This window comes from Eleginops maclovinus, chromosome 6 (genome assembly GCF_036324505.1).
Source record: "Eleginops maclovinus isolate JMC-PN-2008 ecotype Puerto Natales chromosome 6, JC_Emac_rtc_rv5, whole genome shotgun sequence".
In the NCBI taxonomy this organism is placed as follows: Eukaryota; Metazoa; Chordata; class Actinopteri; order Perciformes; family Eleginopidae; genus Eleginops; species Eleginops maclovinus.
In genome coordinates, this window is record NC_086354.1 from 4,981,413 (window position 1) to 5,003,721 (window position 22,309).

At 41.2% G+C, this 22,309-nt stretch overlaps 1 protein-coding gene across 4 annotated transcripts in view; it reads right to left on the reverse strand.

Annotated features, from left to right (window-relative positions):
- Positions 1-21,508, reverse strand: part of tbl1xr1b (TBL1X/Y related 1b) — a 31,978-nt gene extending 10,470 nt beyond the window's left edge. For 2 of the 4 annotated variants that reach the window (XM_063886499.1, XM_063886502.1), the window contains exons 1-9: positions 20,909-21,096; positions 18,984-19,050; positions 13,790-13,893; positions 13,037-13,182; positions 12,676-12,898; positions 6,918-7,050; positions 3,615-3,756; positions 880-943; positions 689-786 (exon numbers count right to left, since the gene is read on the reverse strand). In XM_063886499.1, coding sequence (XP_063742569.1) covers positions 689-786; positions 880-943; positions 3,615-3,756; positions 6,918-7,050; positions 12,676-12,898; positions 13,037-13,182; positions 13,790-13,847 — 864 coding nt within the window. In that variant the 5' untranslated portion in view covers positions 13,848-13,893; positions 18,984-19,050; positions 20,909-21,096. Of the gene's footprint in view, positions 1-688; positions 787-879; positions 944-3,614; positions 3,757-6,917; positions 7,051-12,675; positions 12,899-13,036; positions 13,183-13,789; positions 13,894-18,983; positions 19,051-20,904; positions 21,097-21,344 lie in introns of those variants that run through there. The other 2 variants (XM_063886501.1, XM_063886500.1) reach the window with 2 other exon arrangements.
- Positions 21,509-22,309: the final 801 nt, after the last annotated feature.

Sequence of the window (22,309 nt, forward strand, 5' to 3'; positions counted from 1 at the left end):
ACACAGTTTCTCCCATATGGCATTGTGATATGCCTTTTAATCCTTTTCAGGTTGTCTTGTACCCGGTGGATATAAGAGTGTGTCACTTTACTCGCAGTTTAAAAGAACCCAACCAGATTCTATCAGTGCTGTTTCAGATGTAGTACATACTAAGAAGTATGTCATCAAATGTTCCACATACATTAATTCATAGGTATTATTTTGATGAGGAACTAGCCTTTGGGGATATTTTTATGGTTGTGTGGCTGATTGTGCGTGTGTTCTGCTCACTTTTCATACTAATAAACGCATCAGACTCATACCTTGATGCTTGTGTGTGAATGACAAAGAACTTGTTGTTGCAAAGGCACAAACTGCCCTCAGCAGACATGTACTGTCCAACAACTGCACTGAGGTTCACCATCTTCAGCCTTTGCTCCGAAAAAACCCGCTATATGAACACGCAGGCAAACACCTTTGTGTGACATACATTTCCCCAGCAGACTAATGCAGAGTATAGAGCATATGTAAGTAAATGATTGACATTCATCTGGTTTGAATTTGCATCTACTTCTCTTCAATAAATACTGAAAAGGTTGATAGAGAACTTCCTAACGTTTCACTAAGACTTTAACATTCTGAAGAACATTTTTTAAAACTTTTTTAAAGCATTTATCAAACTTCTCCACTTTGAATCGTTATGCCTTACCTTGTCTACCCCAGCACTGAGGATGAAGTTGCCTTTCTTATTCCACTTGAGTGCAAATATAGGACCTTTATGCTGACCCAATGTACTCGCCAGGTTTCCTGGAAATATGAAAATTAACATTATATCCCCTGCTGAGAAAGAGACTGGCAACATTTCATCATCTGAGTGTCCCCACAGAGCTTTGATCTTACCGTCTTTTGTCCATATTCTAGCGAAGCCGTCGTACGAGCCTGTTGCTAGCAACGTGCCCTCGCTCTGAAAGAGAGAGAGAGCCATGGTTCTTAATCGTTCTGAAGTCATTAGCATTCAGTCTTTCTCAGTTTCATTTGAATATTCTGATTCAGGCAGATTGGGAGTGATTTTATGTTCCACAGTTTGTTTACGAGTGGTGCAGGAACGAGTCTTAAAACCCTGGGAATGAGTTAGCATTCTCCCTGGTGTAATGTATATTTTTTATACATATTTTTTGTTAGATGCCTGAAATAAGATCTTTGGATAACACAAGCTACGAGACTTTCACGTATTCATTGACATAACGTAAGTCAGTATATACCAGAGGCGGGACCAAGTCACTGTTTGGCTAGTCAGAAGTCAGTCCCAAGTCTTAGCAGTCAAGTCCAAGTCAAGTCCCAAGTAAAGACAGAGAAGGGCAAGTCGAGTCCAAGTCCGAGTCACATCAAAGCCAAGTCGAGTCCAAGTCCAAGTCCCGACCTTTTTCAAGTCCTGAACAGGTCATCATGTACTCTTCACTTAATATTGCAATTATTAGACTATCGATCATAATTTGAACATATCAATGTAATCTACAGTCTAATTTTATAAATACAGATTGAAATATGTTCAATGTTTCTGTATTGAAATCTTTTACGATATACACATGCGCCCTAAGACCTTCAAAGTATCTCAGAGAAGAAGTGAGAGGGAATATTGAGTTTGAATTGTATTAGCACGGAAGGCACCAGTGTGACCATAAAGTTAGTAAAGCGCCTTGACCAGTGAGGCATATGAGCTGAGTGGATGTCTGAAAGCAGTGCTTGAGCATGTTACAGTACGTAAACATGTTCCTTTAATTACAGTGAGACTTAATATTTCAATAAACAATATTTAATCTGCATTACAAAACTACATTACAAAAACAGCAGAGAGAGAAAAAATAGGGGACGTTATTTTACCGTTCACATCGGGAAAATGAAAAGTGAACCATTTTTTTTCTCAGGTGTTGCCTCCAAAATTTAAGTGGTGTGTGTGTGTGTGTGTGAGTGAGAAAGAGAGAGAGAGAGAGAGAGAGAGAAAGAGTCAGAGAACTAACATGTGCCACAGTAATGTGGCAATGAGAAGGTTGTTTTTGTGTTGCCTGTGTAAGTGTGTGTGTGTGTGTGTGTGTGTAAGTGTGTGTGGTTGTGTGTGTGTGTGTGTGTGTGTGTGTGTGTCTGTGTGTGTGTAAAAATAGGAAAGATGTCTGATGAACTTAAGATGAATAGCATTTGTAAAGTCAACTTTGACAACAGTGTGTTCGACATCTGTGCACAACTAGAACATCTGTGCAACAGAAATCAGTACAGTTGAGAGAAAAATACGGGTGCAGTCATCAGGAACATTTATTTTTCTCTGGTTCTGCCTCCAAATGTAAGAGTGTGTGTGTGTGTGTGTGTGTGAGTGAGAGAGAGTGAGAGAGAGAGCGAGAACGAGAGAGAACTAACATGTGCCACAGCAATGAGAAGGTTGTTTTTTCATGCAGACCAGACGGACAGCTCTCGAATAGGCTTCCCTTCCGCGGCGCAATTGCATCTTTACGGTAGGTGAAATCCGGGAAAATCGTGAATATTAATGAGAGGAAAGCCAGGGATTATCCAATCACGTTGGTTAAGTCCCTGATCCAATCCAAAAAGGCCAAAATCCGCCACATGATTGCATCACTCGCTCTTGCCTGCCGGCTCTCGCACTTTATGGTCTTCGGGGCTTCGCAAGTTCGCATTGCAGGGAAGGATGTCCATGATCAGGAAATGTAGTTTTTGACTCGAGGCATGTCAAGTCATTACAAGCAAAAGAGGCAAAGTCCGAGTCAAGTCTCAAGTTAATAGTATTCAAGTCCAAGTCGAGTCGCAAGTCATGCCAAATTTGATCAATTCAAGTCTGAAGTCATTAAAATCATGACTCGAGTCCAAGTCATGTGACTCGACTCCACATGTCTGGTATATACCCATTTATTGTATGTACAATTTACAAATACACACATGCATAGAACCCATAAATGACCACCACAAATATAGGGACTTCAACCGGCAACCCTTCAGTTCCACAGCCCTGTCCCTACAGACTAAGATAATACCCCCCCTTTGTGTCTAAGAAACAACTAAGAAGTAATTAAATGAGGCTACTGAATGTTTTCACGCCTAACATCAGCCACTGTTAGCTCAGCGGTTTTAGCGTGAAGTCATGTGACCGGATGCTGTTTCTTTATACCCCGAGGTTAGCATTTTATGTCTCCTGAATGCATTTACAGTTCAAAAACTCGAAATGTGGAGGAACTATGTGGAGATTATCCTGCTATACAAAAGGTTTAACCAAAACGTGTGTTTGGTACACAGCTTATTATCTGCAAATTGCCAAAAATCCCATTTAGTCGAGGGAGCCGTTGTGAAGTTAACTTCCAGATCGGCCAGCAGAAACACGTCATCACTGCACGACTCGTTTAACACAAAAGCAGCTAATGACTAAACTAAATATTAGTGCTGATTTAGCGTGGAACTTGCACTACTCTGGGGGGAAATAATCTGCAGCTGAGCGGTAGAAAGAGTATTTTCCCCCGTGGGAGATAGTCGCCCCCATGTATGTGGATGGAAGGAATGCCTTCAGCAGGAGTAGTGGTCAAAGACACACACACACACACACACACACACACACACACACACACACACACACTCACATTCCAGTCTAGTGAGGTGACGTCTTTGTTGCTGGGTACGTCCTGGCCCCCTTCCCGTATGCAGTGCCTCAGAACCAGCTGGGTGGACCCGCCTGTGGTGTTCTCACTCAGGTTCCAGATCCGCGCTGTCGAGTCCCCGGATCTGCCGAGTCAAAACACACAATCACAACCTCACGTTAGTCATGCCACAAGGCTTCCACTCTTCAAACCAGAAGTGAAATGTTATCCAACTGACCATGGCTGCTCTTGAGTAGGGCTGGGGTTTGAAAGCATTTATTCGAACCTGAACCCAGTATCAATTCCGTAAATCTTTTTAAATGACTAAACAACCCTTTTTCACATGATCTGTTGAGGAAAAAGAAAAAGGCATTTTACAGGCACAACACTTAATTACCATTACCTGGCCCATAATGCACCCTGTCAAATGTACAGGACAGTTTGTTTCTGTTTGTGAAGCGGGCTCATGCTGAGGAGCAGGACAGTGTGCGGCTTACACACTTACATTAATGAGCACTCAGTTGTAGATAAAGCCAGGGGGTCAATTTAAGCCACTTTTTACGAAGATGAGTCATAATTCTGTCCCCTTTTCTTTCTTTTTTTAAAAAGTTAAGTCAATTCTCCCTACTCCCTAGGCTTCGATCTGTGTGCTGGGAAGGAAATTAGTGTTATGGATTAACACTTAACCGTTAATGATGGCTAACAGTAACGGCCATTTACAGTCGGACTACGCTTTCCCTAGGATGGGTGCTGAAGGGGCAGTTCATTTATCACACATTTCTGTCATGACTTGTTTCAGGGTTCTCTTATTTTAGGTCTTTTTTTTTAACTTTCTTCCGTGTTTCCTGTACACACATGAACTGCTTTTAAAAGAAATACTCCAAACAGAGTGTTGGATAATGTAGCTCTAAATCACCCCGAATCGCATTATGAAGCCGCTGTTTCTCAATACAGTGCCAGAGTTACTTTTTTATGAACCACTGAAAAGGTCTCGTTAGAGCCAGCCCTATTTTCAATTTGTCTGTATGAAATGTTTCCTCATATGCGAGGCCTCACAAAGGTGATAACAGTGCAAACTCTAACGTTACAAACCAAAAACTATTTTTTCCCTTTCCTATCTATAATCCAAACCAGATAAGTACTGCTGCTTTAGCTTCTCTTAAAGCCAAACCTTTGTGAGTGCTACGTACAGAAGACAGAATCTTGATATTATTTTATTTTTTGGCCAATGCAGTCGAAACATGTGAGTTTTCTGAGTCCTGATACCAATGGGGAGATCGTTGCACCATTTAGGGGCCAGGATAGCAAACACAAAAGTTTTGTAGAGGGGTTCCTGGGTCCCTTTCGCAGCGGATTGGCCGGTGCAGAGCGGCGTGCATGTGCTGGAGTGTGAGGTATAACCATGTCCTGGATGTAGGAAGGGTCTGATCCATTATCAGGATGGTAGGCCAGCACCAGTGTGTTGAAGCGGATACACTAAGGGCATCTTTTTTTCAGTTGATTCCACAATAAGAACAGAGCTGTGCCGTCTCATGCGGCCGCCTTGGAAAAAAGCGCTCCACCCAGCATCTTTTTTTCTGAGCACTCCACCTTTTTTTTTCAGCCGATCTGATTCCTTCAGGTTGAACATATTTCAACTTTCCAGAAAAGCATCAGGTTTGATGGAAACAACATGAACATCTGGGGTCAAATAAAGTGAGTGTTTTGCTAACTCTCAAAAATCTATTTCTGCTTGGCATATTCCTAATATGTCCAGCCACAGTTTCAGGATTACCAGAAACATTTTCACATCTAAAATCGGCCTGCTGGTACTGGCGTTGCATTGTGTTTAAGTGGGTAAGGGCGATTGCAAGGGGTCAAATTTATTTATATATATACACACAACATGTATTTATCACAGACAACTGCATTCTGAAGCACTTTTAAAATTGACAAAACTAGGGGAAGTTGTCAACAGCCCCCAGCATAGTCTCAAAATATCCAGTGGGAAACAGACACAGATTCCAGCACCACTCTTGAGGCTATCTGCTTGGTATTTTCTAAAGCTAAAGAGCAAATAGTGCAACAAGAGATGAAGAAACTGTAACCCAGAGACACGATGGACAAGAATACAAGAGTGAACTTAACGTATTGCTGACCCTAGCCCTCTGAGTCTGATCTGTGAGTAGATTCAGGGTTGGCTAATAACTGCTTAGTCGTAGTTTATGAACAATAAGCCTTTAGTCATTCCTGAAAAATCCGTCTCGTTTCCAGCCCCATAAAGTCAAACAGGCTTTGCTCTCTAACAAACACGACATGTTGCATTCAGAGAGTGATAAGGATACTGTAAAAACAAATGACTTAAGCCAACGCAGATCTGTTCAATGGTGGCATATCAGAGAAAGACCTCATTAATGTGATCCCTCAGTTTGATCAAGTAACCCGTATTTATTATCCCGTAAACAGTTCAAATAAAAGATAATTATTTTGCTTTAGCTCATGGTTGTTATTTTAATTCATGTCCCGAATGATCTGATGCTGATTGTTATCTGCCTTCATTAAGTTAAAATACGCGGCATTAAAGCTTTCTAGAACCCCATCGGCAAAAAGAAACATCAATAAAATGAACTTTTTGTGATCATGGTCAGCAAGCTCAGCATCAACACGTCCAGGGGTTTGTTTGTTAACAACAGATCTGTGTTGAATTTGGCATAAGAGCTTTTAAACTATTTTTGCTCAAGTTTTTTTTACTGAGATTTTAAGATTACATTTGAACACATCAAGATAACATTGTAACTTACTTTTGCCAATACTCATTTTAATTTAACGCATTATAGTGTAACTCAAAGGAAACTGCTGCTCTTTACATTAGCTTTTAGCAGAAAGTGGCCTGTAAAGTTATATTTTCATCATGATGTGTTCAAATGCAATCTTATAAAATGTCGTTTTTGCAGAGAAACTTTTTTTTTCAAGAACCCTTGGTAACCATTATAATAAAGTAAAGTCAGCGGCAAAAAAAAAAGAGGTTTTGGAGCATCTCTATCAATAACAGATGAAGATGTTGCTTTAACTCAAGCAGGTCCTTTTAGGTAAATGTATAACCCCACTCTTGGCTTAATAAAAGGACCATTAGGCCCCATTAGAACACTGCAGTGTGTATTCAAATCACTATTGTGGAAGGCCGTCATTAAAAAGGCATTTGTATTTAAAGCCAATAACATCAGTAACTTGAGTTAAGGACGTTAAAGCATTACTCTGCTTCATGGTCCCAGTAAGACAGACACTGCACGCCCATAGCCAAACCCAGGAGGATGAGGAGATACTGACCCGGAGGCGAGGAGGTCGTTCACAGGGTTCCAGGCACAGATAAACACTTCGGATTCGTGGCCCCGCAGAACCATGGCTTTACTCTGGGGGATCTCCACCTCCCTGTCCACCTCCATCATCTCTGCGTGGTGATCTGCAGGAGGGAGGGAGAAAACAAAACTTAAAGCTCACATTACAGGATTCATTAGCTTCTGTTGCAGGGAGGGGGGGGGGGGCAAGGGCCATGGAGTACAAACAAGATGAGATGAGTCCCCGCTCCAAGTCAGATTGCCTTTTAATTTCAGTGTTTGGCTACACAAAGGCTTCATTTGGGTGGGAACTGCAAACATCCATTTTAATAATGGCGGAGAGTCTGACATGATCTAATTTCCTGTAAACCAGAGCAGCGGTTCACATGTACGTCACCGTCTGAACTCGGTAATTCAAACAGAATGGCGACACCAGTGTTTTTTGAACAAGGCTTGAGTAACCACTGCTGAGTGAACAGCAGACTGAACAGCTGTGGCATTACAGAGCAGGCTGTGCTTGTTGTTAAAGGAACGAAAGCTTGTGCCCAACCCACAGCAAAAGAAGGAACTGTGCAAAAATGAAAGTCATCGAGCACACGTTAAACTTTGTGTAAGCTAACGTTGGATTCGTGTTTAGCCCGTAAGAACCTGAACTCTATCATTTTAGTCCGGTTGTGTTGTTGGGATTCAAACCCATTGGAGAAAGGAGGAGGTTTTTTAAGGAAAACAAGCAGATCAAATTTTTCTTTTTAAAAGGTCCTGTTATGCAAAATGCACTTTTTTTTTTTAAGTTATTTTTTGTGGGCTTTTTTGCCTTTAATCGGATAGGACAGCGGAGAGTGACAGGAAAGTGGGAGAGAGAGTCGGGGTGGGATCCGGAAAGGACCACGGGTCGGGAATCGAACCCGGGTCACCGGTGTACGGTGCCCCAGCCAGTTACGCCACGGCCGGGGCCCAAAATGCACTTTATGATGTCTTTTATACATTAATATGTGTCCCCGGTGTGTAAGGAGACTCACGAAGTGTCCGAAAATACAACCCTCTCTGTTTTCCTCCTTACCCACATCTCTAAAAACAGGGGTACAAATGAGCTGATCCAGATTTGCTTCGGTTTTGATGTCATAACAGAAATGTGGGCTGGCTTTACACTGAAATCCTGGCAACGTCCCGCCCACGTGACACGTCTCAACCTATCGTCTGCAATATACAGTCGCGAGCTGAATCCCCTCTGCAGCAGCTCTGTGTGTCTGTGTGTTCAGCAGGATGTCTGCAGGAGGGACTTAGAGTTGTTGTTGTATATAATACATATGATGTCTCTGTTCTATTGGTAAACACTGAGAAGTGTTTCAGAAATAATGCTGGATATGGTTTGGAACATAATATGGGGTTTAATCACGGCAGCGTTCAACTGAGTTTCTCTGTTAGAAACTTCTCTCTTCAGAGAGAGCTGCATGATGCTGCAAAGAGGCGTGGCCAGCTTCAGCTCAGCTCAAATTTAAAGGTACAGCCACAGAATCAGCACTTCAGGAACAGGTCTGAAATAGAGGGGGAGGACATGTTTTTTTATAGATATTGCCCTACAATATATTGTTGAAATATAACATAATAGGAGACCTTTAAAAAAAAAATTGTGTGTTCGGAAAAGAGACGATGCTACACAGGAGGGACAAAACCAGAAGGTTTAAGAAAAACACCGAGTTGGCTTTATGTAATACCAACAAGCCACAGACTTAAAAACAAATAAAATCCAAATGTTGTACTGCTGCTGTCATGACAAAGAGGAAAAGCAGACACACTCACACAGAGGTGGTAACCTTCAACTCCATGCAATAAGAATACTACAGTCTTGCACTTCACGGCCAAAAAACAGTTAAAATCCCCAGCTGCATTTATAGTGGCCGGGGATTTCAGAGCCAACATGAAAAAAGTCTACTCCCTGTTCACGCACGACTGCGTTGCCACACACAGCTCCAACACCATCATCAAGTTTGCTGACGACACCACCGTCATCGGCCTGATCACAGACGGCGACGAGACGGCGTACAGAGAGGAGGTCAGAGCCCTGACATCTTGGTGCCAGGACAACAACCTCCATCTCAACGTCAGCAAAACAAAGGAGCTGATTGTGGACTACAGGAAGAGGCAGAGAGAGGCACACACACCTATCACCATTGACGGGACTCCTGTGGAGAGAGTCAGCAGCGTCAGGTTCCTCGGGGTAAACATCAGTGAGGACCTGACATGGACACATCACACCAGGGTCATATCCAAGACGGCTCGACAGCGGCTTTTCTTCCTCCGCAGGCTGCGGAAGTTCAACATGGACTCCAGGATACTCTGCAACTTCTTAAGGTGCACCATCGAGAGTATACTGACTGGCTGCATCACCGCCTGGTATGGCAGTTGCACCGCCCTCAACCGTAAGACTCTACAGAGGGTGGTGAAAACTGCTCAGCACATCACCAGGACGGAGCTGCCATCCATGGAGGACCTCTACACCCAGCGGTGTAGGAAGAAGGCCGGTAGGATAATAAAGGACCCCCATCACCCCAGCAACAATCTGTTCTGTCTGCTGCCGTCTGGCAGACGGTACCGCAGAACCCGGACCAAGACCACCAGACTCAGAGACAGTTTTATACCACAGGCTATAAGACTGCTGAACTCCTGAGCTCTGTGAATGTCTACTCACATCTGTTTATAGTACACACATACATATATATATATATATATATTATACACACATCTGCCATACATATCTGTTCATAGTACACATATATCTATATATTATACATATCTGCCATATACATCTGTTATACATAATATATGCATCTGTCCATACCTCCTCATTCAACAGTGTAAAGTATTTAAATACTCTCAATGTATTCCACATATGTATATACAGTGGTATGCAAAAGTTTGGGCACCCCTCTGAGATTTCATGACAATTTGCTTTTCCTTTATAATAGAAGATCACAGCAACAACATTTGTTTTCCTACAAAGATGTAGACGTTTTAGTGTTTTCCAGACCAAAATTCTTAGGGTAGCATTACATAGTTTTATTATAATAAAATAAAATGCAAAAAATGGGATGTGCAAAAGTTTGGGCACCCTTATAAATAGCATTCATTTCAACACCTGTACGGATTTATAGCTGACAGGTTGCTGCACAAAATTGCTTTGATTAGCTCATTAGACCTTCAATTACAAAGACAGGTGGAACCAATCATGAAAAAGGCTATTTAACATAGGTAATAGCTGGCTGTGCCTGGCCTAGGTTCTTTCTTAGGGAGTGGCAAGATGGGGACCTCAAAACAACTCTCCACTGACCTGAAAGCTAAGATAATCCAACATTATAAATTAGGAGAAGGGTACAAAAAATTATCTGACAGGTTTAAACTGTCTGTCTCCACAGTCAGAAACGTAGTTGTGAAATGGAAGGCCACAGGAACAGTCCGTGTGAAGGAAAGATGTGGTAGGCCGACAAAAATAGGGGAAAGGCACAGGCGAAGGATGGTGAAAATGGTCACAGAGAAGCCACAGACCACCTCCAGAGAACTACAACAACATCTGGCTGCTGATGGTGTAGTTGTTCACCGTTCCACAATCCAGCGTACTTTGCACCAGGAAGAGCTCATTGGAAGGGTGATGTGCAAAAAGCCTTTCCTGAGTGTTAATCACAAGAAGAGTCGCATGAGGTATGCAAAAGCACATCTGGACAAGCCAGAAGCATTTTGGAACAAAATACTGTGGTCAGATGAGACCAAGATTGAGTTATTTGGTCATAACATGAACAGGTATGCATGGCGAAAAAAACACACTGCATTCAATGAAAAGAACTTGTTGCCCACTGTAAAATTTGGTGGAGGATCTATCATGTTATGGGGCTGTGTGGCTAGCACAGGTACTGGAAAACTTGTTAAAGTTGAGGGCCACATGAATTCCTTACAGTACCAGGAGATTCTTGACAAGAATGTTCTAGAGTCAGTCACAAAGTTGAAGCTACGCCGGGGTTGGATTTTTCAGCAGGACAATGATCCTAAGCACCGATCAAAATCCACCAAGGAATTCATGCAGAAGCACAGGTACAATGTTCTGGAATGGCCATCCCAGTCCCCAGACCTTAACATCATTGAAAATGTATGGATTTATTTGAAGAAGGCTGTCCATGCACGGAGGCCAAGAAACCTGACTGAACTGGAGACGTTTTGTGTGGAAGAATGGGCCAAAATACCACCTGCCAGGCTTAAGGGACTTGTCTGTGGCTACAGGAGGCGTCTACAGGCCGTTATTGCAGCAAAAGGAGGCAATACTAAATATTAATGGAATTATTTCTTAGGGGTGCCCAAATTTATGCACATGCCTATTTTTGTTTGAATGCACATAAACATGTTTCTGTTTGACCAATAAAAGTTATTTCACTACTGAGATGTTTCTGTTACCATAAGGTATAACATATGTTAAAATGAAGTTGCTGCTTCAAAAGCTCAGCAAGTGACAAACTGATGCAGTGGTTTTCCTAAGGGGTGCCCAAACTTTTGCATACCACTGTATTTCACATCCTCAAATCTTTAGTGTTGTTGTTGTAAATATTCTTCTCTCTTTTTGCACTATTTTATTTAACCATGTATGTTGAGTTGTTGGAGGAGCATGGGACATAAGATTTTCATTGCTGTGCATATGAACAATAAAACCTTGAAACTTGAATCCAAACCAGCTACTGACCCGGGAATCATTCAATAACATAAGTAAATGTTCCTGCACATTCTCCAAATGTACTTGCGTTATTTAAGTCATACTGCTTAGCCTTTTTTGTATTATTGATGTATTTTTTCCAGTTTTTGGACTTCAACTTCAGTTATCACGTAGTTTTTTTATATTGGACAACTTTTATTAACTGTCTGTAGCATAACGTTCTAAGCCGATGCCAAAATTGGTTATTTTTTTCCCTACAGTACCACAGTTACCGGGGATGCAATGGGCCTCCAGGTGTTACTCTTGTTTCACATCAAAAGAGGAAGAATGCTTACAAGTAGAGAACAACAACCACTGTGGTCAGGCAGTAACGCCCCCTCCCCCCCGACAGTCTGTACTATGCCCATTTCGGTTAGGATATCATATCGGCAGAAAATCTGGATCAGCTCGTTTGTACCCCCGTTTTTAGAGATGTGGGTAAGGAGGGAAAGAGAGAGGGTTGTATTTTCTGACACTTTGTGAGTCTCATTACACACCGGGGACACATATTTATGTATAAAAGACATCAAAAAGTGCATTTTGCATAATAGGGGAACTTTAAATCAAATGTATTACTATTATTATTACTTTAAGTTTGAGGCAGATCATAATAAATTTGCAAAAGTAAACCAGAACTGGGTCATTCCCAGATTGGGGAAGCCTTTCCGACTTAGCAAAGCACTTCAGAGACAAACACCCAGAATGTTTTCATATAATTAAATGTGAGTGAGCTTCCATGCATGTTAACGTAACATTAAAACTTGGTATTGCTTTGCTTTAGTTGATTGCTGTGGTCACATTGGGTATTGAGAATGCTAAAGTTCACTACATTTGGTGTGGACTAGAACATTTCTGTTTGTCTGACGCCAAACAGCTTACACAGCATCTTATAAACACAACTGATGATGTAATTATTATAGAAATAATAACCTGCATAAGAACATTTGTGGAATTTGGTGGACTGTTTGTTTCAGAGCATATTCATTCAGAGAGTTTTTGTCACCATAAGCAAGCTTACTGGCTAAGGCATGGGATCCGTTCTCCTCCCCGTTGGCAGCACCCTCTCCGTTCTTGGGGCCTCCCTGGGGCCCGGCGCCGCTGCCACTGCCAGCCGCCTGCTGCTGCTGCTGCTGGGCCAGCTTGTCCCTGTAGGCCTGCTGCCTGGTTTGGACGACATCTGGCATTACAGCGTCGATCAGCGACAGGGACTCGATGGGCCGCCCGTCAAATAAGGTCCCGTCCTAGGGAGACAAATACGAATAAGTACAGAAATATATCCTTCAGATTATATGACAAGTACAGCAAAGAAACCAACAAACTGGAGTCAAAGCAGAGCCAGAAGGTTGTAGGGTAAAAGTAATCAGTAGATAAAGGCTGACCTCATTAATGCTGACTTCAGCCTCCACGTACTGCAGGCCCTTCTGAATGATGGAGATGAGGGCAGCAGGGGGCACCAGGGCTCCATTGATGTTGGACTGGCTGATGTGGCTCTCTATGCCAAAGGTGAAAGCCGAGTGGGAGAAGCCTGGAGGCGGTGGGGAACATTAGGAAGGAAGGACGAGTCAATCGCACACACATTCAAGCACACGTGATGACTTATTTTAGTAGGCTGACGTGGAAGTTAACAGGCAAGGGGGCCGTGTTGCAGAAGATAAGATTTCTGGCAAATATGTTTATGATACTTGCAACATTTTTAATCAGCAGGACACTCTCCACATATTAATGCCACTTTATCAATTAGATAAATGCATTCGGCAGGCGTAGAAAGCTAACGTTTTAAACAAACTACATTATCATTTCACGTCACCATTGCTAAGCTAAAGGCGGCTAATGTTCAGCGTGATGACGTTGTCTCATTTGTTCGCTCGTTAGCAACCTCTGTTTTTAATGACATAGAAGCTTCTGACATTCACGAGTGGGGTATTCCTTGTCTTGTCTAACGAAAAGTGAATATCTCGTACGCATATATTAGCCACAGGTCTTATATCAGGCGACAACAACAAATACAGTAAAAATAATAAGGAATGCTAACTAATATCCAGGTTTTAGGACCCATTACTCCAGCTTTCTTCACAGAAAATACAAAATGTATTCAGAGAAATGTCCCTTATAAAATGTAAAGCAAGACTTACCTGACTCTTGCAGGTATCTGTAAACCAGGAAATTGACTTCATCACTGCTTATGCTCATTTTTAGTCGTGGTGATTAAACCATTGGGTCAGCACAGGATAGGAGTCTGTAAAAGCAAAGCACAGAGCAGGGAGTGTAAGAGTGGATGGTATTACACACACACAATACAGAGCAGGAACGCCAGTAAGGTTGCAGCCACACAGCCAAACACACACTCTATGCAGAAGTTCTTGAGCCTGAAGACAGAAGGCTTGAATTTGTACAAATAAAATTCCAAAATAAGCCATGTCATTTCAAGCATGTGGAAGAAATAACTAACAGACTCTTATTCTAAATGATGTGGCAATCAGATAGGAGCATACAGCAGGTAGAACGAAACATGATATAAAGTCATCTATTTTAAATAGATAATGATTCAGAAATAGTTTTATACGAATAACTTGTAGCGTACATTACATTTGGCTGGAAGACAGAGGAATATTTGATATATTTATCAAAAAGGAAAAAGTGAATGCAAAGAAACAGAGGGATAGCGCGGTGACCGAGCCACTGAATGTACATTCAATTAAATAATAAAGCAATTTGTTTTCAACGTAAAACGTGTTTTTTTAACCAAAATGATAATCAATAAATCAAACAAACAAATCATATCACAGAACCATAACCCAAAAAAAAGCAAAAACCACATAAGACAGGTTAATAATAATGAATACCAGGAATCAGATAGGAATACTCTAAACCTGGGTAGTGAATCTAAATGTGTGTGGGGTGTGAGAAGTGTGTGCTGGTCCCAGGAGGAGTAAAGGGACTGCAGGGCAGAGTGGAGTGGCCAAGCTGCAGACCAGTGATCAGCTCAGGGGGTTCCCTTTGAATCAGGGAAGTGATATTTTATATAGGTTTGTTTTTATTTTCAATTTTCCTGCTACAACCTAGCTTAATACATACTCAAGCAAAACAAGGTTGCAACGGATATTTCTTTATACAGACCTTCTCTTTTCTCTTCTCTATCAAGCTCTGGGTGTTAACATAAGACGACATGTAGGGGCACTGAGCCAAGGCTGAATGAGAGCCGTCTAGCACACACCCAGGATGGTGTTACACTACGAGCTAACTAGTATCTCACTACCAAACTGGCACACTGCGTGAAAAAGGAGAAGAGGAAGAGGTTAAAAACAACATCACCTTGCCTGACCTAGATCTTGCCACTTCCAAGCTGTGATCAGCCCTTTGCTATGTACTGATGTTCCTTTCCTCTCTAGTTTTCTTGGCTGCAGATGCTTTCTTTCTCCAGGCAGGGCACCAGTTTCCATTCATTAACCTACAACTGGAAATAATTACCTGCCGCCTTCATGAGGCAGGCTGGGTATTGTGGTATAGATTCTGGGTTTTAAAGCTCAGCAGTAGCAGATCTTAAAGTGCTTGCGTCCGGGCTTGGTGTTTATTCACAAAGAACCCGCACCGTTTAACCGGGACTGTGGAAACAAACAAGGGGGACTGGATGGCCAACATAACAACTGTTTCCATCAGGCAAGCCTGCCATGCTGCCACATCCCAAAGGCTGAATTCCAAGATCAACCGGACCAAGAGGCCTGAAAGAATTCTGTCTGACATCCCTTACATGGTGGTCCAAAAATTCCCTGATGGCTATTATTTCTCACCCTGAAGTGCTAACACTAGAATACAGCAAATTGCTTGTGTCGTCAATATTTTTGTACATAAAACATGGAATTTGCTTTTTACCTCTGAACCAGTAGTGCACTCATGCTCTTTCAGCGTGCTCTACCATTACATTTTGCCCGTTGAAATGGTGGCTAGTAGTGCCTTTAGCGACGGTGTTATTTTTTGCGTTACCAATGCAGCAACGCTAGCTGTATGATCCAAAAACTGGTTCAACAGCAACAACCTACCCAGCACTGTATGTAAAAGATAAAGTGCAGCGAGACAGTCATTATGGGCCATAATGACTGTCTCGCTGCACATTATCCTGCTTATTATATATACTAAACAAACTAACGACTCGACTCCCAGTATTAATTGAAATTATTTTGTTGACTCAAAAATGATCGTATTTCTTCCACTAAGGAAAAAAAACTCTGTTCCACGGCGGACAAGCGTCTGTAACTGCAACAACAACAACTCTACGGCAGCACTGATGGAGGTTTTCAGTAACTACTCAAGTCTGTTCACAGTTTCTGATCCAATAACAAGTCCTTAAACCCTGCAGAGCCCAGACCGTGTTCCTGTCAGTGTTCACGTCCTGTTTGTCTTCTTCTGGTGATTTATCTGACATCCAGCGTTCCGTATTTTAACATCTTTTTCTTTCTATTTCTTGATCTTCCTTGACAGCGGTCTGTGCTACTGGATTAACAACGTGTCACATGTACTGAATTGACCACTCAGAATTGAGTATTCAACTAAGCCGCGTAATAATGCCAAATATTTTTTCGTAATTAAAAAATATACATTTATGGGGAAATATGCATCCGAGGACGGTACTTGTGTGAAAGTCAGACAGAGAATTCAAACTTTAAAGCAGCAGCTGGCTTTAGGAAGTTGTAAGCTATGTGTTGATGGAGCAGGAGCGGCGTACTATTCCAGCAGGCGAGAATGACCACTGAGTTATTGACGGGACTAGCCATTTGACTCTGGAGAAGGGTATATAACTGGAAGTCATTCTTCCGATCAGGCTTTGTTAGTTTAAGGGCAACATGAGCACAGCTGCAACGCAGTTTGTTGTTTTTGTGTTGCAGTGGTGTAAACAATGGCGTCATCGCTACACTCTGGCTCAGCTCGATGGAAAAGCAAAGTGTTTCATAAGTGGTTCGCCATTACATACACACGCTGCATGATGTGGAAAGTGTTGTGTACATGCTGCAATGTTTAAACTTGAATAATATCTTATTTTCAGTTTGTCTTGTGCTATGTGCTATATTGTTAAAGCACTCTGAGCTTTAACTGTGTAGAAAAACTGCTGTGCAAATAAAGCTTTATTTTCAGTCTCAATATCAAAACACTTTTACAGGAAGGCAAAAGACTATAGGTATTTTGCTGAAAAAAAATATGCTGTGCTTTTAAAAAAATATATGAAATAAACATGGGCAAATTCACTTTCTATTTAAAGGGTCTTTTAAGGGTCAGCGTTGTCATGGTGCACTATTCGCACATTGCACTTCAGACACTAGCCTGTTTTGACAGGGTGCCGGCAAATGTCATCACTATGCAAGTGACGCAGGAGCAGTGAACAGGGTCAGAGTGCTTTACAAGAAGAGGTTGCCCAGTTCTTCTTCTGGCTGACATAACGTCCATTATCGGACTCTTTTGTGAATGTGAGCTTCGATCAAGAGCATTGACACATCCCTGCTTGTAAGATAAACAGCTGCTAAATGACACTGGAGTAACACATGCAAATTATATTCTCACTAGTCTGATTCAAATTCCGCCGCAACATTTTCAGGTTGAGATGTGATGAGAGAGGAAAGGACATGCTTATTAGCACACAGTAAACGACAAACATTTCTTTAAGTTTAGGCTATACAAACCTATCAACTCAGTTCAGAATTATAACTCCCAGAGATTCAGATCTATGAAGCTGTTGTCTGTCAAACTAATACTGGCTCAGGTAGCTAGAATGGAGAGCTTTCAGATTTTTTATTTAATGGAATTAGTCACACACAACCACAAGATTACATCTAGGCCTTGTGAGTGGAAACATGGTTTTCACCGCTTTAAAAAGTCAGTTGGCTTTCCCTATCCATATCATTAACCACTCAAGGCACTAGATTGATGAGCAGGCATTAAAAAAAGGAACACTTGATGGCGAATTGGTTATAAGGATTTAAAATGCACTCCTGCTAAAAACGTGTCTCAGTGGATGGATATGTGGAAAGTGTAGTTTTTTTCAGATATTGACACATTTTCCTGTAGGTAAATTAACATTGCCTTGAAAGGGGCTCTATTCTGCTCCTTCTCAGGTTTCACAATTTTATTTTTTTGCTTCTTCTGAGACACATTCAAAAAGAGAAACTCCCTCTGTAAGGAACATTGGGATTTGGCAGACCTTTGAAATGCCCGCAAACCTATATAACACTGCAGAAGAGGGAAAAAACAAATAAGCATAATAGGGTGTTGGAATGGAGCACTCGTTGATCAATCTTGCAATTATTTACATGCAGTCTGATTGCCAATCAGCACAAGAATATCCAGTGCGCTTCAATATTTGATTAAGCATGCAATTAATCACAGAACATTTGAAATTAAAAACATGAATATGACTTGCACTACTGAATCTTATAAAGGTTGGACTCTTTGCCACGTTTTGCCTTGTTTTTTTTCTACTTTCAGTTACCCCCTATTACACTTTGAACCAAGCTGACCATCCACTATATATTTATAAATAGTTCAAATAAGTGTATTAACACTATAAAAAAGGAGTCAACCGTGCAAACACAGAAGTGCAAAAATATCCGCACACTGTGGAAGTAATAACATACGTGTTCTCTGAAAGAGGCTAAGACAAACATAAACACGTTCTAAAAAAACATTTCTGCACACACTTAAGCAACATACATAGGGTTCAAGGCCATTGCCTTTTCTATATTTGCACAGCTATTCTTTGAACAGTCTCCTATAGGAATTTCCAGAGAGAAGGTGTACTGAACCATAGTTTACCCACTGTTTTTAGAACGGTCTAAATATCTGAAGTTATATACATTTTAGTATAATCTTTGTTGGACTTGTCCTCTTAACAATTTCTGGTTTATAAGGAATTGTGTAATAATTAATACATTAAATTGTTTATTATTAATAAACGCTTTGTTTGTTTGGACCCTGTCTTGCTACACACACACACCCACACATACATACCAATACATATATATATATATATATATATATTTCATCTCATAAATACACACACACGGCACACTATCAGACATTTAACCACTGTGGAATTCCGCACAGATATCGCTCCATTATTATTATTATTATTATTATTATTAACCTTGTTGATTTATTTATTTTCTTGTATTTGCCTTTTGGAGAAATGAAGAATTTCATTGTAGAGGGAAACTAGTTCTGTCCCCCTCTTCTCTATATCATCTCTACAATGTGATCTGCTAAGCAGATATATTAGTTTGCAGGCATAGAAAAGAGGCAAATCTACCTAAGGGAAAAACGTGTAACAGTTAGATATCCTACCCATGTGATCAAGAGGTCTTCAGAAGCCCATCTTAGCTCCGTTGTCCTCAGCAGGAACTCTTTGCACCTGAAAATAAAAGAAAAAGAAAATGAGTACACTTCTTCCAACGTTTTACACCAAAGAAACACCAGGATTGGGCTTCACATCGGGATCACATGCGGCACTGCTTCTCCAGAGTAAAACCACTTAAAGTATATAGGTTAAGATCAAGAGCCATGCTGGTATTGTTTTCACCCTGTGAGTCTTTGTGAGTGTCATACCGGCAAAATGTGCTCCTAACTAACACAGAGGAGGTTCTGAGCTGGTCATTTATTTCACAATGGACACATTTAGGGCCAATAATAGATCACAACCATGCAAGACGCAGTCACAGAACTTTACAGATGTGTGGCTCAACCACACATCTGTAAAGTTCTGTGACTGCGTCTTGCATGGTACCATAGACAAAGAACATAGAAAGAAAATCCTGAATTGGGGGGTAAGAACTGTCATATTTGGTAAGTGGAAATGGCATCTATACATGTATTATAGTTTAGCAATCAGCCCCAAAGTTCCAAGCAATTCAACACTCATCATATTTAGGTAATAGATGTTAAAATCTAGGTGACTAAAAAATAATGGAGGCCCTGTCATCCACTGAAGACAAAGTTTTTCTAACAGAGCAGTGAAAAATAACCCTAATTACAATTGACATTCTGCAGCAGAGTGTCAATGAGTGGGGGGAAAGGCCGCCAGAGGAAAAGTGTTATAAACAAAGGGGTGTGTCATCAAAACAATTAAAGAAACTGGGTCAGCAATGCCAAAACAGCCTGAGAATATTTATGCAAAGCATGTTGTAACTACACCGGAGGATAGTTATTAAAGGGGCAGTACGCACAAGCATTGTATTGAGTGAATACAACACATACTGGAAAAGGGTACAAACACCATCTACATGCAGGCCACCGACAATATTAACCCTCTAGAGTCATTGGATGAAGTGTTTTAGTTCGTTTGGTATGTCTCTATTATGGAATTGTTGTGTCGACTTCCAACTTTGCTACTAAAGTCAGATTAATCTCGTGCAAGTTAAGTCACCATACCAAACTGCCAGTAGCTAAATTAGCATTATATCATTGCAAGCTACTTGCGGAAACACATTGCCCATCCCCCACACACGGTGGCGACTGAATGGGCTGAAACTACAGTGTGTACGTTATCCGACATGCTGTTTAAAGCAACACCGGCTAGTGCCAATGAATGACTCAAAATGCACTTTAATGCTGTAAGACAAGCCTGAATCAAATGTCCCTTCTTTCGTCAGTGTAAATCTGAAATATATAGCAGCAATGCATCTATTAAAATGTAACAACCCTTTAACACGATACTGTTGTACTGTAATGCTAGACTGACAATACTGTCCACATGTCACTACGTGAATGTATGGATGAATTGGGACCGGGCTTTTTCGGTGTTTGCATTCTAGGCTTTATTCAAGTAAACACATGAATTTGCAACTTGTTAATTACCTTGTTAAATTGTGTAATTAACCGTTTATTTACAAGCCATTTTAACGCGGGTCCCCATCTGCATTGCCATGAGCCACGGGATGTTAGCATAGAGGCTAACATGCGCTTTAACATTAATGTTGCCTTGGAGGCGGCTGTAACGGTCGCCACACATGCCAGGCAGGCAATGGGGTCTTAACATTTTGTTTATTTTACACATATCACGAGCAGTGTTTAAGCTACCAAACTGATGCAGCCCAAGCAACATGGGTAACCGGTGTGTTTGCTTATTTTAAATAGCGATAGCTTCAAGTATGCTTCTTTGAAACAGCATTTATGACGAGTACAGTGAGACCGTCAGTTTGCTACCACGCTAGCTAGGTGGCTAACACTAGCATGCTATGCTAATGACAGTGTTGCTATAATCTCGTACCTACTTGGATAAAACCTTTCAATGGACGATATCTTCCACAGCTCTTGTGTTCACGTCAGACCATGTTATCTCTTTTATCGATTGCAAGACAAGTCCTTTACGCACATGTATTAACTATCGATAGGTTATAATATTTAAACTACAGCCAGGCGGTAAGAACCCAGCAACGGCTTCAGACATTCGACACAGTGGGGTGACCCGACATGCAAAAATGAGCCGCCTGTAACTACTGTTATTTCAAATTGCTCAAGCTCAATGTAACGATTAACCCGTGACGACGGCAATGTATAATGTATTTACTGCCTCCTCGATCAAATATGGCACAGTGTGATTGGTTATTGATGTAAGAATACGAGCTAATAAAACTAATTTTACAAAGGAGTTATTTCACATTTAATCCAAACATGACTATCATATAATGCTATATATCGGTGACTAACCTATTTTCCAAAAGCACCAAACACCTCGTGGTTGGTTAAATGTGCAAGTAGCCCTCAAGCGTTGATGTGAAATTAGCTCCTGGTTCGTTTGACAGGTTTACAGCAAAATGGAGCCACATTTCCTCGTTGAACCGACCAATGAGGTGGAACAGAGGGAAAAAAGAGCCGAGGCCTCTGGAAGTTTGTCCCACAGCCAAGCACCAGTCATAACAACAGTGTCCTCGCCCATCCCCCACTACACCTCATTTTTGCATGCGTGGTCATCACTCGCCGTGGATTAATGACACCCCACCCCCTCTCCTCTGCTCAGTCATTCAGACTGGGAAAGTCAACAACAAGCTTACATCATCATTCATTGCAATCTGTGTTTTACACTGATTTTTTAAAACTGCATACATAAGCCATAATCATATTAGTTTATCCAATTTTCACAACGACATTGATTGCCTGACCATATTCATCATGGGCCCTGGTCATTTAATATCAAGGATTCAGTTGAGGATTGTGCGCTGACCTTTACAGTTGCTTTATATGTTATTTGGTTGTGATTGGTAACGGTCCCTGTTTAAGTGGCTGCACTGCCTCTATGCCTTTTCCTCTGTGAGATGATGACAGCGTGAAATGTGGAATCAGGGAACCATTCTATTAGCTATGCAAGAGCAGTAACTGCAGCATATTCAGCATGAATGGCACTGTGTCTATTTATTGTTACCACACATCTAATAATCTCTCCTGGGATTGTAAACGTATTCAAAGCATCACAGAGCTACACATTCAAAGAGTCGGGTCATTTTTCATCTCTTTTTATTTATTATGTGTCTCTATGTGGTCATTATGTTTCTCTTTGTAATCATCATGGATCTCTTTATAGTCTGTTTGGACTTGTTTTGTTTCTCTCTGTAATCATGTTGTGGCTTTTCTGTGTCATATTTTGTGTTTTTTGATTTATTTGTTGTTTTTTTGTT